Source organism: Ranitomeya imitator, chromosome 3 (assembly GCF_032444005.1).
Source record: "Ranitomeya imitator isolate aRanImi1 chromosome 3, aRanImi1.pri, whole genome shotgun sequence".
Taxonomy (NCBI): domain Eukaryota; kingdom Metazoa; phylum Chordata; class Amphibia; order Anura; family Dendrobatidae; genus Ranitomeya; species Ranitomeya imitator.
Window position 1 is genome coordinate 777081068 of NC_091284.1, and position 14425 is coordinate 777095492.

At 41.4% G+C, this 14425-nt stretch overlaps 1 protein-coding gene across 1 annotated transcript in view; it reads right to left on the bottom strand.

The window, feature by feature from the left end:
• The window catches only part of XPO4 (exportin 4), a 151153-nt gene that overhangs the window by 34379 nt on the left and 102349 nt on the right, over positions 1-14425 (bottom strand). Inside the window, exon 7 of the mRNA XM_069759103.1 lies at positions 12318-12430. Within this exon, the coding sequence (XP_069615204.1) occupies positions 12318-12430 (113 nt within the window). The remainder of the gene's footprint in view (positions 1-12317; positions 12431-14425) is intronic.

A 14425-nucleotide genomic window follows, 5' to 3' on the forward strand; every position in this document is an offset into this window, starting at 1 on the left:
TGCACAGGGCTGACTGGCAATACCACACATCCTACAAGTGGTGCCGTTAGATAAAATTAGTATCCAAACACCGAGAATCTTTCACCAGGGTTTTTACTACCCCATCTGGCAGCATGATGTAGGGGCAGAGACCCCGATTCCAGAGGTGTGTACATTTTCTGGTCTGCTTGCTGCAGTTTTGATAGAAATGACTGCTTTCTCTATCGCAGCTCCTCACCACTGATTGACAGTTTTCTGTGTACACTGTGCATAGGCAGAAAACTGCCAATCAGTGGTGAGACACTGTATTGTGCTCATGAATATGGAGAACTGTCAGCAAATTTACCAATTCTCTAATACTACAGTGAAGCAAGCAACCCAATAAGTGACACATCGCTGTAATCAGGGTCTCTGTCTGTACATTATACTGCTCTTAGATTAGGTGGCAAAACCTGCTAGGGGAAATGTGGCTGCGGCTAAAGGCCCGTCTACACACACTATATATAGTGTGTGTGTGTGTATATATACATATATATATATATATATATATATATATATATATATATATATATATATATATATATATATATATATATACACACATACATACATATATACACACACACATATATACATACATACACACACACCTTTTGGTGGCTCAATGTCAGCCCTTGAACACTTAATAGCTGTTAAATCAGGATTTGGGTAGTTTTAGTACAGAGCAGCAATAATGGCCCCACTGGCCTTGAAACGCTCCAATTTACTTATTTGTAATTAATATTTATTAACCCCTTCACGCCGCAGCCCTTTTTCAATTTTGTGTTTTCGTTTCTCGCTCCCCTTGTTCCCAGAGCCATAACATTTTTTTTTTTCCGTCAATATGGCCATGTGAGGGCTTGTTTTTAGCAGCACAAGTTGTACTTTTGAACGACATTATTGGTATTACCATGTCGTGTACTAGAAAACGGGAAAAAAAATTCCAATTGCGGAGAAATTGCAAAAAAAAAAAAGTGCAATCCCACACTTGTTTTTTTGTTTGTTTTTTTTGCTTGGCTTTTTTGCTAGGTTCACTAAATGCTAAAACTGACCTGCCATTATGATTCTCCAGGTCAGTATGAGTTCATAGACACCAAACATGACTAGGTTATTTTTTATCTAAGTGGTGACAAAAAAATTCCAAACTTTGTTATAAAAAAAAAAAAAAAAAGAATTGTGCAATTTTCTGAGACCTGTACTGTCTCCATTTTTCGTGATCTTGGGGTCGGGTGAGGGCTTATATTTTGAGTGCCGAACTGACGTTTTTACTGATATTTTGGTGCAGATATGTTCTTTTGATCGCCTGTTACTGCATTTCAATGCAATGTCACAGAGACCAAAAAAAAACCAGTGTGGCGATCGGGTTAATGCTTTTTTAATTATTATTGATAGATCGGGTGATTCTGAATGCGCAGATACCAAAACATGTCTGTCTGTTTTTTGTTTTTTAATTGTTTTATTTTGAATGGGGCAAAAGGGGGATGATTTGAACTTTTATTTTTTTTTTTATATTTTTAAAACTATTTTTCTTTAATTTTTGGCATGTTTCTAGAAGCTGCAATAGCTCGATCGCCTCTATGTAGCTGAATTACAGCATTGCTATGAGCACCAACCACTGGATGGCGCTCATAGCAATCCTGCATCAAAAACCAGAGAGGTCTGCAGGAGACCTCTGGTTGTCATGCATACGAACTAATGACCCCCCGATCACGTGACGGGGGTCACCGATGCGCGTATTTTCAGCATCACTGCCGGAAGCGCGGGTTAAATGCCGCTGTCAGCGTTTGACAGCAGCATTTCACTAGTTAATAGCGGCGGGTGAATCGTGATTCCATCCGCCGCTATTGCGGGCACATGTCAGCTGTACAAAACAGCTGACCTGTCCCAGCTTTGATGCGGGCTCACCGCCGGAGCCCAGATCAAAGGGGGAGACACGACACACGCTGTACTAGTACGGCACATGTCATGAAGAGGTTAATATTAATTTATATTTCCTTTTTCGCAGTAAATTTGCCAGGTTACAGAGACCATTGAGTATTATTCACGGTTTTCGGTAAGTCTAATCTCTATATATTTGCGCAGCAGCCTGCACCGCTCCCATGTGTCTGTTACTGTCTAATTACATTTTTCCTGAAATTCACTTTGTTAACAGTAATTTGCCAGTGTTGATGAGCGACATTAGGGTGATTTGGGACGAGCGAATGTCTGTGTATTCGGCCCGCGCTGGAAGTGAATGGAGCAGAAGGCGAGCATACGCAGTAGCGCGCTCCATTCACTGTCCTGGACAATAAAGTTTGTTGAGAAGCGGTATGCAGGGCAGCCAATCAAACGTTGCGTCTGTAGCCCCTCCCTCAGTCATTAGCGTAGGTTGCCAATAGTGAAGGAGAAGCTGCACAGCCGAATACACAGGGAGTCGCTCATCCCCAGCAGGAACCTATCAGACTTTACTGACATGTGGCTTCATGTTTGCTATTTAGGCCTCCGCAGGTTTAGTCACTTGTCAGAAAAAAATGGCGTCTTCAAAATGCGGCTTTAGAGGAATGTGACTGATCGGACGGACAGCCGGCCATATTACCGGTTCTAAGCTGCCATCGAATGGGCAGGTGTTGGCCAGGATTTATTTCCTACACTGTACAGAATCGCAACGAACATGTTCTGGGAAAAACGAGAATCCCGACAAGGCAACATCATCACATGATCAGTAAGGTGAAGAATCTGTCTGGTCAATGGAAGAGTCTCAAGAAGAATGCTAAATGGCGAACAAAAACAAGAATCCAAGGAGAAGGAATTGGTTAATAAACTTGATGATTTATTTGAGGTCGCTCATGCTCATGAGATGAAACTTCTAAAACTTAAGGAAGACTGTGACTACTTGCTTGCTCAAACAGAAAAAGGTCATCATGGAAGCATGGGGCCATTAGACAGAAGACTGGCCAAGGTCTAGGAAAGATTTATGAGAGAATTATAGTCAGAGAAACCAAGAAAGAAGGAAACTGAGGGAGTTTGGCAGGCGACAGCATCAGATGATCTTTGCAGTAGTAGTTGCGACAAAGAAAGTGATGAGGGTGAAGGGCATTTTTGTCCCAAGAAACGTTAGTCTGTAAGACCTGTCAACATTGTGACTCCGGAAGTTGCTACAGCTCTGGACAGAACTAATACCAGTGAGACAAGCGACCTACCTGCTTGCCGATACTTCTCAGGCTCTTGACCATGATCTAGAGTCTCACGTTGTATAGGGAATCTATCATCGCCGCCATCGAGAGATTGCAGCAAATGTGATCAATGCTTCCGTCATTAGCAGTGGACCACTGACTGGACACTGGGACGGGAAAAGGTTTTCAAGCCAGACCCTCGATAAAACTACTGAGCAACTGACAGTTCTAGTGTCAGGAGGAGAAACTGAGAAGATTTCGGTCCCAGAGATGCCCAACAGCAGCACAAGCTCAGGCTGTATTCCAGGTTCTGCAGGATTGAGGTTCTGCAGGATTGGCAGCTCTTGGATAAAGGGAAATTTATGTCATTCAACATGACCAGAACAACTGCAGAAAGAACTACAGAGTTTGCCGTGTAGGCACCAAATTCACGAGCTAATTATTACAAGCGTGTGATAAATTGTGGCCGGCCCAAATATGAAGTTGTTGAGAGATTTTCGGCTGCCTGGAATCAAATGGATAAAACCAAAGTTTTCGGCTGGAACGGAAGATAATAGTTTCCAATGAGCTAGGTCCAGTTACGGAGTGTCTAGTTGAATTTTGCACCAACCAGCTTGCACAATGCCAAGAGATGATTACAAGGAATTGTTAGTACTGGCACTCCTGTTCCTTTGCTCACCAGCAAACCCCGACCTACACATCAATATTCCAGGCACCTACCATCGGGCCTGATGGATGGCCAAAGTGATATACGCTCTGAAGATCGTCATGTTCCATCACCAATTTCAGTTAGTTTTGACAGTTAATAAATCTTCATCAATTTTGCACTTTTACTGTCCGCTTATACTTGAAGGCGCCTGACTTTTAGCCATGCATGCGGTGATTGCGTACAGCCGCTCACCATACTCCCTGCGCCGATGCTCATTCTATGTGGACCTTGAAACGTGGCATTTATATTTTACCATTATTTATGGAAAAGTTGTCATCTTATCACATCACTCATTAAAGGCAAGTCTAAACATAACTGATTTACTCTGAATTATTTTACAACAATCTGCCTGCCTGGCACTGGCTGCTCCAGGTAAGTGGATCCTAGTTAATGATAAACTTACCTGGAGCAGCCAGTGCCAGGCAGCAGCTGCCAAGGCAAACAGGATCATGGGGTGCATTAAAAGAGGTCTGGATACACATGATGAGAGCATTATACTGCCTCTGTACAAATCCCTAGTTAGACCGCACATGGAGTACTGTGTCCAGTTTTGGGCACCGGTGCTCAGGAAGGATATAATGGAACTAGAGAGAGTACAAAGGAGGGCAACAAAATTAATAAAGGGGATGGGAGAACTACAATACCCAGATAGATTAGCGAAATTAGGATTATTTAGTCTAGAAAAAAGACGACTGAGGGGCGATCTAATAACCATGTATAAGTATATAAGGGGACAATACAAATATCTCGCTGAGGATCTGTTTATACCAAGGAAGGTGACGGGCACAAGGGGGCATTCTTTGCGTCTGGAGGAGAGAAGGTTTTTCCACCAACATAGAAGAGGATTCTTTACTGTTAGGGCAGTGAGAATCTGGAATTGCTTGCCTGAGGAGGTGGTGATGGCGAACTCAGTCGAGGGGTTCAAGAGAGGCCTGGATGTCTTCCTGGAGCAGAACAATATTGTATCATACAATTATTAGGTTCTGTAGAAGGACGTAGATCTGGGTATTTATTATAATGGAATATAGGCTGAACTGGATGGACAAATGTCTTTTTTCGGCCTTACTAACTATGTTACTATGTAATCTATAGGTGAATCCACACCAAATCGTATACACGCTCCTTAACATTGAAATTGTAACGCCAAGAAGGAAATTCGTGGAATTATGAAAAACACAGGAAGGATAGACATGATACTGATATGTAAACGACAGAAAAATGGAAACAAAATTTAAAAAAAAACATAATTTATTCTACAATGAATTAGAACAGCACACAAGAAATCCCGGCACTTACAGCCTTGGCTGCCATCAGGGAAGTTATTAATGGTTGCCTAAGGAATGTTCTGTTTTGTTTAATGCATTTGGGAAAATCATCAAGATCCCCTGCTGGCAGCTGCCTTTGCAATTGCTGACCACCGACGTCACAGATGTGATCGATAGGAGACCCGGCAGAAGACACTACAGGCCATGGTAGCACATTTAGGACACACAGGCTGCTCACAGTAGCACGAATAACATGTGGCCTGTTTGAGTGTTGAAAAACGGCTTCAGGGGCACTTTGGTGACCCCAACAGTAACCTACTTCGGCAAACACAGCCCATACGTCTGCAAGGAGTTTGTATGTTCTCCCGTGTTTGCTGGGTTTCCTCCAGGTCCTCATATTTCCTGCATACTCCAAAGACCATACTGAAAGGGAATGTGGATTGTGAGCCCCAATGGGGACAGTGATGATAATGTGCGTAGAGTGCTGGGGAATTAATGGGGCTAAATAAGAGTAAAATTGTAAAGACTCTGGGCAGTTACCGAATACATCAACAGGTAAAGTTTAAGTTTTGTTTTTGTTTTTTTAAAGATATAATTTCTCTGAATGATTAAAAAAAATTCCAGTTCTCTGAAAAGATCCTCCTCCTTGAGGGACAATGACAAATCCAGGCTGCAGGTGTTGGCGGGTTAGTCACACAGGCGGATAAGCAGACGATGGTACACTTGTGGAATTACACCGTGACAATGTGTCTCTGATAAATGGACACAAGGGAACGGTCTGTGTTGCTGCCGCTTGTCTTGCAGGATTTTTGTTTTTACAATATCGATGACCTTCTTGAAATCTGAGTAATTGTGAATTCGGTGGTAACTTTCTCCGACTGCTGTGTGTGTCCAGCTGCATGCCACAGGACATAATACACATTGTGGGAACAGATCGGGTTGCTGGAATATTTTGATTGGGTGACAATGTATCAGTCTTCATTCACACAAGGAACAGAGAACTTAAAGAATCCCAACGTTTGCATAGATTGATCCTTTCATTACCCAATTAACAACCAGGGCAGGTCCCAAGCCTGCAGCGATGGCTTCTAACATTGCTGCATTATAGAGGACTCCAAAAAATAAATATAAATATATATATATTAAGTTTATAATATGCAGTATATAGAATATATATAAATGTATATTAATATATATAAAATTTAGTATAAATACACAATAGCTCAATTACTAAATCAAACTACGGTACTTTTATTTAGACAATGATAATCTGAGTAGTTTAACAGATTATCATCTTGTGCCAAATTATATTTTATACAGAAGAGAAGAAGATCCATTGAGTTTTAATATTTAATGTCTGACATTAACCCCGAATGACCAGATTTAAAAAAAGCCTAAATGGCGATCGTGTACATATATACATGCGTAACGATTCAATGAGAATTCCGTATTTCAGGGACGGCCTGTCCGCTGCATCAGATGAGGGACATGAGATTTCTATAAATCCTATCCATTTTGCTGGATCTGTAAGACGGTGCAGTTTTGATGCATTAACCCTGCTGTTCTGTTCGGGTCATTGTGACCCGAACAGACTTTTTGCGGCCCTGTAGATTTTTTTCTGTAAGTCTATAAAACTTGAGACTCCTTGACTTTTCCTCATTTGGGGGGACGTACCTATGAGTATTTTTTTTTTTTTTTCCCCTTTCCTTTTTGCTACACGCAAAAAGTTACACTTGTTGTGTTCGGGTCATAGTGACCCGACATCGTTTTTTACAGCTGTGAGGCCATATTTTCAGTGAAATAAAGGAGTTATAACCTCAGTTGGGTCTATTTATTGCATCTACTATTGTATATCAATTGATTTATTTCCTAAATTATTTCAATGGGGTCGTACACGCGCTCTACCGGGGGTATGCATTGAGATCTGTGCACAATAAAAATAGCTTTATATTGATTATTTTTGGTTAGCAGTCTATTCTAAAATGTAGAGTGCATCCGGAGAGATCACTAGGTGTGCACTACACGTGTATATTATGCGCAGAACGGACTGCTCAGAACGCGCTGTCTAAGAGGTTTTTTTTTTGTAAAGCTGAGCTGTAAAGTCTTGCAAATAATTTTTTTTTGCCAAGTAAGTCTGTCTTCCTGGCTTATCTGCTTGTTTTCAAAAGGGTTCTTATCTTCTCTGCTCTTATCAGTACACGTATGCTAGCCCAGACATGTTACCTTTCAGTTTCTTTGGAGAGCAGCTGTGTGCTTCTACCCCCATGGCCTCTTCCGGCATCAAAAGAAAAAGATGCAGCTATTGCCCTTCTACTTGTGACAACAAGACGAGTATAACATGTTCTGGCTGTAAAACATTTCTATGCAAAAATCATGTGTATTGTTTTTCATGCAAGAATCCGTAAATTTATATGATCATGTAAATATATTCACATTGTAATGTTTATTAACTTTATTTTTTTATCACAAAATGTTTGATTTGATTGCTTTTTTTTTTTTTTTTACACAATGTGTAGTTTTCTATTTTTGTTTTGCTCATTGGATGGATCTGTTTTTTGAAAATAAAAACAAAACAAAAACAAAAAAAGATTTCTAGTTCATTTTTCTTTTTCTTTTTTACTACCAAACATGTTCACAAACAGTCTAGTAAGCAAAAAGTATAAAAAAATGGAGATAGAGTGTCTAAAATCAAGGTTTAATAAGCCGGGTCATAGTGACCCGGAACACTACAAGTGTATAGTAAATGCAAACAAAACAGCAGGGTTAAAAATACACAGCTTCAAAAACGCCCCGTAGACTCATCGTGGGCGCACAGTCCTGGGGGGCTTTCACATTGCGTTTTGCCACCTATTTACTGGTCCTGTCGGGGCTCATGATCAATCCCCCCCGCAAAACGGGATTCGGATGTATGCGCCGATGGGGCCACAGACTATAATGATGGCGGCAGAGAACGTGCGCTCTGTCGAGGCATCATTTTTGGGCTTGTACGCCTGCTGGAGACGGACACCCAGTCGCAGGCTACTATCCAATACACATTAAACCAAAGTCATGTGAATCTGCAAATTTCAGGAGGACCACCTGATGTGTATGGGGGCTTCCCAAATCTCCTGACAACTGATGTCGGGGGGACACAAGCATCTCCTCTCTCCCGACTGATAACACATGACCGCTCGGCAGAAATGAGCAGGCCTATATATGTGAGGAGGGCAGAGCCCATGTATCTGTATGGCCGGCTAAAAGACGCTGTCTTAACTTCTTAAATGTGTAATATTGTAAACTGATATAAAACGGCTTTCAAGAATCGAGTGATTTTTAATTTTATAGCGTTGGTTTCCTAAGATAGGAGCATGTCATGCTATGCAGCCTGCTGGGGGCGCTCTATACCAGTCCCCTGCAAAGCCAGCACCTCAGCAATCAGCCCGGGAGAAAGCAATTCAGACCAGTGGAACGAATGTGCTCCTGGTGGTCCCAACTGACCATCTTCAAGAGCCCACCACCCCCCGGCAAGCAGGAATACGGGAATCACAGGAGAAACTATGAGAAAACTCCTGTAAATCCACACTTGTTGGAAATGTTCTAGATTTGGCCTGTAACCTGCAGCAGACATGAAAGTTTCATCTAAACTTTTTGTGTGCAGAAGTTGAATTCCACAGCATTTTTTTTTCTTCAATTTTTCTTTTCTGGATTAAGCATGGTTTCGTTGCAGATTTCCCCCTTTGACTATAAGGCTATGTGCACACGTTGCGGAATGGGGTGCAGAATATTCCGCACAAAATCCGCATCTCCTGGCAGAAAACACAGGTGCGGATTTGACGTGGACTTTGTGCGGTTTTGATGCGGAATGGATGCGGATTTTCTGCGGTTTTTACCCCTGCGGATTTCTATTGGAAGGGGTCAGAAACGCTGCAGTTCTGCACAAAAGAAGCAGAATGCTTTTTTTTTTTTTCTTCAATTGATTTACATTGTACTGTAAATCACTGTGCGGAACTGCAGCGTTTCTGCGCAGAAAAATCCACTGCGGATCCGCACAAATTCCGCATCGTGTGCACACAGCCTAATGGAGGAAAACATTTGCCGTTCAATCAGCAAGTAAAGTAATATAGTGCTGCAGATTTTACTGCTGAAAAAAATGCAGAATCTGCAAGTTTTCACTTAACTTTTCTTTTTTGCAGCTTTTCACAGAATTAATTCAGTGGATTTCGCTGTGGATTTGATGTGAAAATTATCCACTGCAAATACATCGATAGGCCTTACCTACAACGTGGCACAGTCATAGGATGGAATAAGGTGAAATTTGTAGAAACTGCTATAGCTACAGCAAGATGATAACCGGTCCAATACAAGCACGGTATTATAGATTGGCTGCCGTAATGCAATCACACCCCGCCTCGTGCAAGCGCTTTAGCTGGACCTCGGCCCTCACATGGACACCCGATCATTGCCGCTTAGGCCTCATACATTTCATAGAGATAGATGACGCTTCGCTGCAGGACCGGAGCATACGTTTACACCAGCTCCAACAAATCGTCCTGCCTCAATTTGTGATCTATCGCGCCTCCTCCACGCTGACATCTCGATCCCACATTATCCATATGCAGGATGGACAGCTGAAAATAAGGTAGAAATCCAATATGGCTGTGCACGGCAGAATGTTATTTTATGTAATTCAATAGTATAGGAATCTAAAAAGGACGGGGGCCAGATAAAAAAAAGTGATAATTGCACCGAGCCTCACCGAAATCACGATCAAAGTTTCCCTATCAAACAAGATGACGGATTAGACAAAGTCAATCCAGCTGGCGATCCGGCGGACACGCCGAGGCAAATCGCCGATTAGATGGATAATATATGGTGCACGGTTACGAGGTGTTTATATTCAGACTCATTTACCATGGAGACCTACGGAGGAGCCGAAAACACCAGGGAGGACATGAAGAGTTAACCGGCTGAGCCCGAGGATATTGGCAGGAGGTGGTCACAGCTGAGGGCAGCAGTTGTTGAGATGTCTACCGGACAGCTGTTCAGTGGCCCGTTCCTGGTCTTCTGCGGAGCTTCACACCTCATCAGACCAGAAACACTGGGTTAGTGAGTCTCCGCAGCCGAGCTGTGCGGAACATAGACAACACACAGATCACCGATCCGGGCGGTGGTCTACCAACAATCTGAAGGGCCCTGAAATAAATGGGTTCGTCAAAGGGGAAAAAATAAAAACACGGATAGAACTGCTATGCAACCCGAGTGCTGTCAGGTTCTGTGTAATGGTTAGAAGAAACTTAAAAAATAAATAAATATTTACTAAAAGTAACACAATAAATGCAACACTGATGGTAAGAATGGACCGAACATGGCTGAAAGTCGTATACAGCACACTGATGAAAAAAATGTGTCTTTTTTGTGTCTCGGTCACAAAAGAACAAACCGATGTGTGAAGGTGGTCTGGAGCATGCCGACTGCCCACCTGCACCACTAATTCAGTCTAGTTCACATTTCCTATTTTGACATTCAAAACTTTTATCTTCCAACAGGTTTGCAAAGGATTCCCTGCTCCTATAAAGATCAATGTAGAACAATGCAAAAAGCATCGTACCCTCCTCCCACCGCACAGAGCTGATCTGATCAACACGTCAGAAGTCTACAGCTTGTGGCTATGAACTTACCGCACCACCCAAATAGAAAAATACTGCAGAAAACTTCCAAACGCCACAAAGGGGGTAATAGAAAAAAAAACACATCATTGTGCTCTTTAATACTGCCTTCTGTTATTACAATGAATACTTTAAACAGAACCATAATAACGGTATTAATGACAGAAGTAGTGACAACACTTCTAGAAACATCGGGGACGTGATAATGCATTGAAGAATTTCACTATAAAATATAAAAAATTATGATTATGAAACAAAGTTAAAAAAAAAAAAAAAAAAACCTGTCATTAACTACCTAATATAAGGTGGATATGTAAGTTAATAAAAAAAAAAAAAAAAAATATTATATATATATATATATATATATATATATATATATATATATATATATATATATACACATACATATACACACACATACATACATACACACATATATATATACATAAACATACACAAAATATACACACACACACACATTAGATAGATGCAATCATACTAAGGCTATATTCACAAGTTGCATTTTTGCTGAGTTTTTTTTTCTGTAGGCAAAACCTGCTCTCTTGGCAGTAAAGAAGCTGCTTACAAAAAGCAGGTTTTGCTGAGTTTTCGCTGCATTTTTATTGTCTCTTGTGCAGGTTGATGACATTTAGCATCCCCCAAAACACACAAAAAAATTTTTTTCTTTGGTTTTTGCACCAAAAATGCAGGAAAAAAAAATTATGTTTGTTTTTATGCTATGTTTTTAGAACTCACCCATTGTTTCCTAGGGGTGAAAAAAAAAAAAAAAAAAAAAAAAAAACGCTGAAAGAAGTGACATGCTGCAGTTTGCAAAAACCCATCAGTTTACTGTAAAACGCAGCCTAACAGTCTAAACAGTCTAAAGAGCCCCAAACCCAACTCACTTTAAGGCTATGTGCACACGTCAGGATTTCTTGCAGAAATTTTCTGAGCAAGACTGGACATTTTCTGTAAGAAATCCGCACGCATTTTTTTTCGCGCAATTTTTTGCGTTTTTTTTTTTCCCCGGAGATTTCCCAATGCAATAATATAGTGTGAAATCCGCAAAAAATCCGCAAAATTAATGAACATGCTGCGTTTTTTACCGCAAAATGTGCACAAAAATTGCGGAATGCATTATAAATGATGGGATGCATATGTATGTGTTTTTTAAGCGTTTTTTTGTGCACATAGCCTTAAGGAATTAAACAGCCAGATACAAAAGGTACAAATTAAGTTACGGCTTCCCACACCTTTAACATCCTCTCTTCGTTTGGACATATGGTTATGTCTTTTTTTAAATCAACCTTAACTATGTAATCTATCAAATGCATTAATATCACATTACCCACCTTCGCAGAAAAAAACTAAAAAAAAAAAAACAAAATAACAAAAACACAAACAGTCTTTTGTGCTACATGTATAGAAAACATGTTTACTATACATTACAATGTCGGGTTCTTGAAAGAAAGAAAAATATCTATAAAATAATAAAGCAAAAAGACAAAAAAACACAGGCAGAACTTACCGTGAAGAAAAGCTCCATCACTCTGCTGTCCAGGAGGCTTTCACGCCAGGACTCAGTCGGCTTCAACATCACATTTTGGGAGGACTCAAACATTGCTATATAATGTCTGCCCAGTTATCTGGTGTCAAGGTCAACAATAACATTCCTGCAAGCCTTTAAAGACGGGAAGGGAGAGAAAAAAAAAAAAGGGAACAGGAGCGTGCAGTACAGCAGCATCCACTACACAAGAATGCAATGGAAACCGGCATTAAGCCTCTTCACATACGCTGCATAATTCATGCATGAGGCCAAGGAATAAAAGGTATTAGGCCGTGATATCTAAGAATGCGGGGGGCCGGCTACACAACGGTCTGATCACTATTATCCCGAATGCCACCATGGTACCATCACTTTGATAAGCAGGGGGCTAATGTGACAGCAAAGTGGGCAAACGGCAACCGCAAATCGACAGGTGCAACAGTTTATGCAAAACACATTTTTTTTTCGCTTCTCATCATTACTTTGCTATTAATCTCCACTCAAGAAAACACATGTGACACGAGAACACTGTAGAAGGGGCTTCATTGGTAAGAAGCCCGCCTGCCCCACTCACTGTGGGCCATGGAGGGGAGATAAGAGGAGGGAAGGCTTATTTATAGGAGTGAAGGTAACGAGGGGCTGACAGCCAGCGCACATACACGGATGTACAGTACAAGTCACTTACCACGGAGGTGATACCACTGTAGATCCCCCCCATTCCCGGGATTTTATACTGGGGGATATTCTTGCAGTCATATTGCTTTTACGGAAACTCTGCAAACATTTTGTACACGGACATACAATTCTGTATGTCGCAGATTACCGCAAAACAATGGGCAACTTGGTAGGACCGGACAGACCCCAGTGTAAGACAATGATGATCAGTAGGGTAACTAAAGGGGCAACTGTGTTGGCATTTCTGTGCTAGCCTGGGGCTACACAGTGAAACATCGCTGTATGCCGCTGCTACATCGCGGCGTCCTGCGGTCACATTGCCGACTACTGCGACAACCAAGTGTCAAAAAATCCAACTCGTTGCAATGTAATCGGATTATATAAAAACAGCAAATCATTAGCCCCAAATGTTAAAGTTTTATTCTCATCATCCTAAATGGTTCAAATTGCAAAGTGCTTGTAAAAAAAAAAAAAAAAAAAAAATTATTTGAAATTTACTTGCTATTAAAAATTCTCTCAAGTTTTCAAGAACAGAGAGGAATGTCAATGCTATTCTCGTTGCTTAGGTAACCGCCACCTCCTTTGCAGTCCATCAGTGGTCGGATAAGGTGTTATCCGCAATGCTCGGGTGCTAACAGTATCTTAGGCGTGCTCGAAAAATAAGTTTGAGTCCCCGCGGCTGCATGTCTCTGAGCGGATTGGAGGAGGTCTCAAGACCTGGACACTAGTGATGAGCGAGTGTACTCGTTGCTCGGGTTTTCCCCAGCACGCTCGGGTGATCGAGAATTTATGACTGCTCAGAGATTTAGTTTTCATCGCAGCAGCTGAATGATTTACAGCTGCTAGCCAGCCTGAGTACATGTGGGGGTTGTCTGGTTGCTAGGGAATCCCCACATGTAATCAAGCTGGCTAGTAGCTGTAAATCATTCAGGTGCCGTGATGAAATCTTAATCTCCGAACACCAACAAATACTCGGAGGTCACCCGAGCAACGAGTATATTCGCTCATCACTACTGGACACCCACCAATCAGAAACACTCTGCATCTTCAGGTACAACCACAAAAGACCTTTGAACTGCTTGGAAAGTCCGCAACAGCAAAAAACTGCGAGTTTTTGGTGCAAATTCCACTGTGGACTTGCTGCGGATCTGGAACATGTGACGTTCCTGCACTTTATGTGCACAAACCCAAAGTAAAACCTTGGCACAAAGGTGAAGCGAGCCCTCCGCCTACCCCCGCCTCTTTATATTCCCTCTCTTCCATGTATTAATTGAGCACAGAATCAATCAATTCCTCAAAGACCATGAGAATACCAGAAAATCTAAGAATTGTCCTAATATTTAACCCATTCATTTAGTAGCACTCACTGTAGTAAATATGGCTGTAAGTACTTAGAAGACATCAGAAAACCTTCT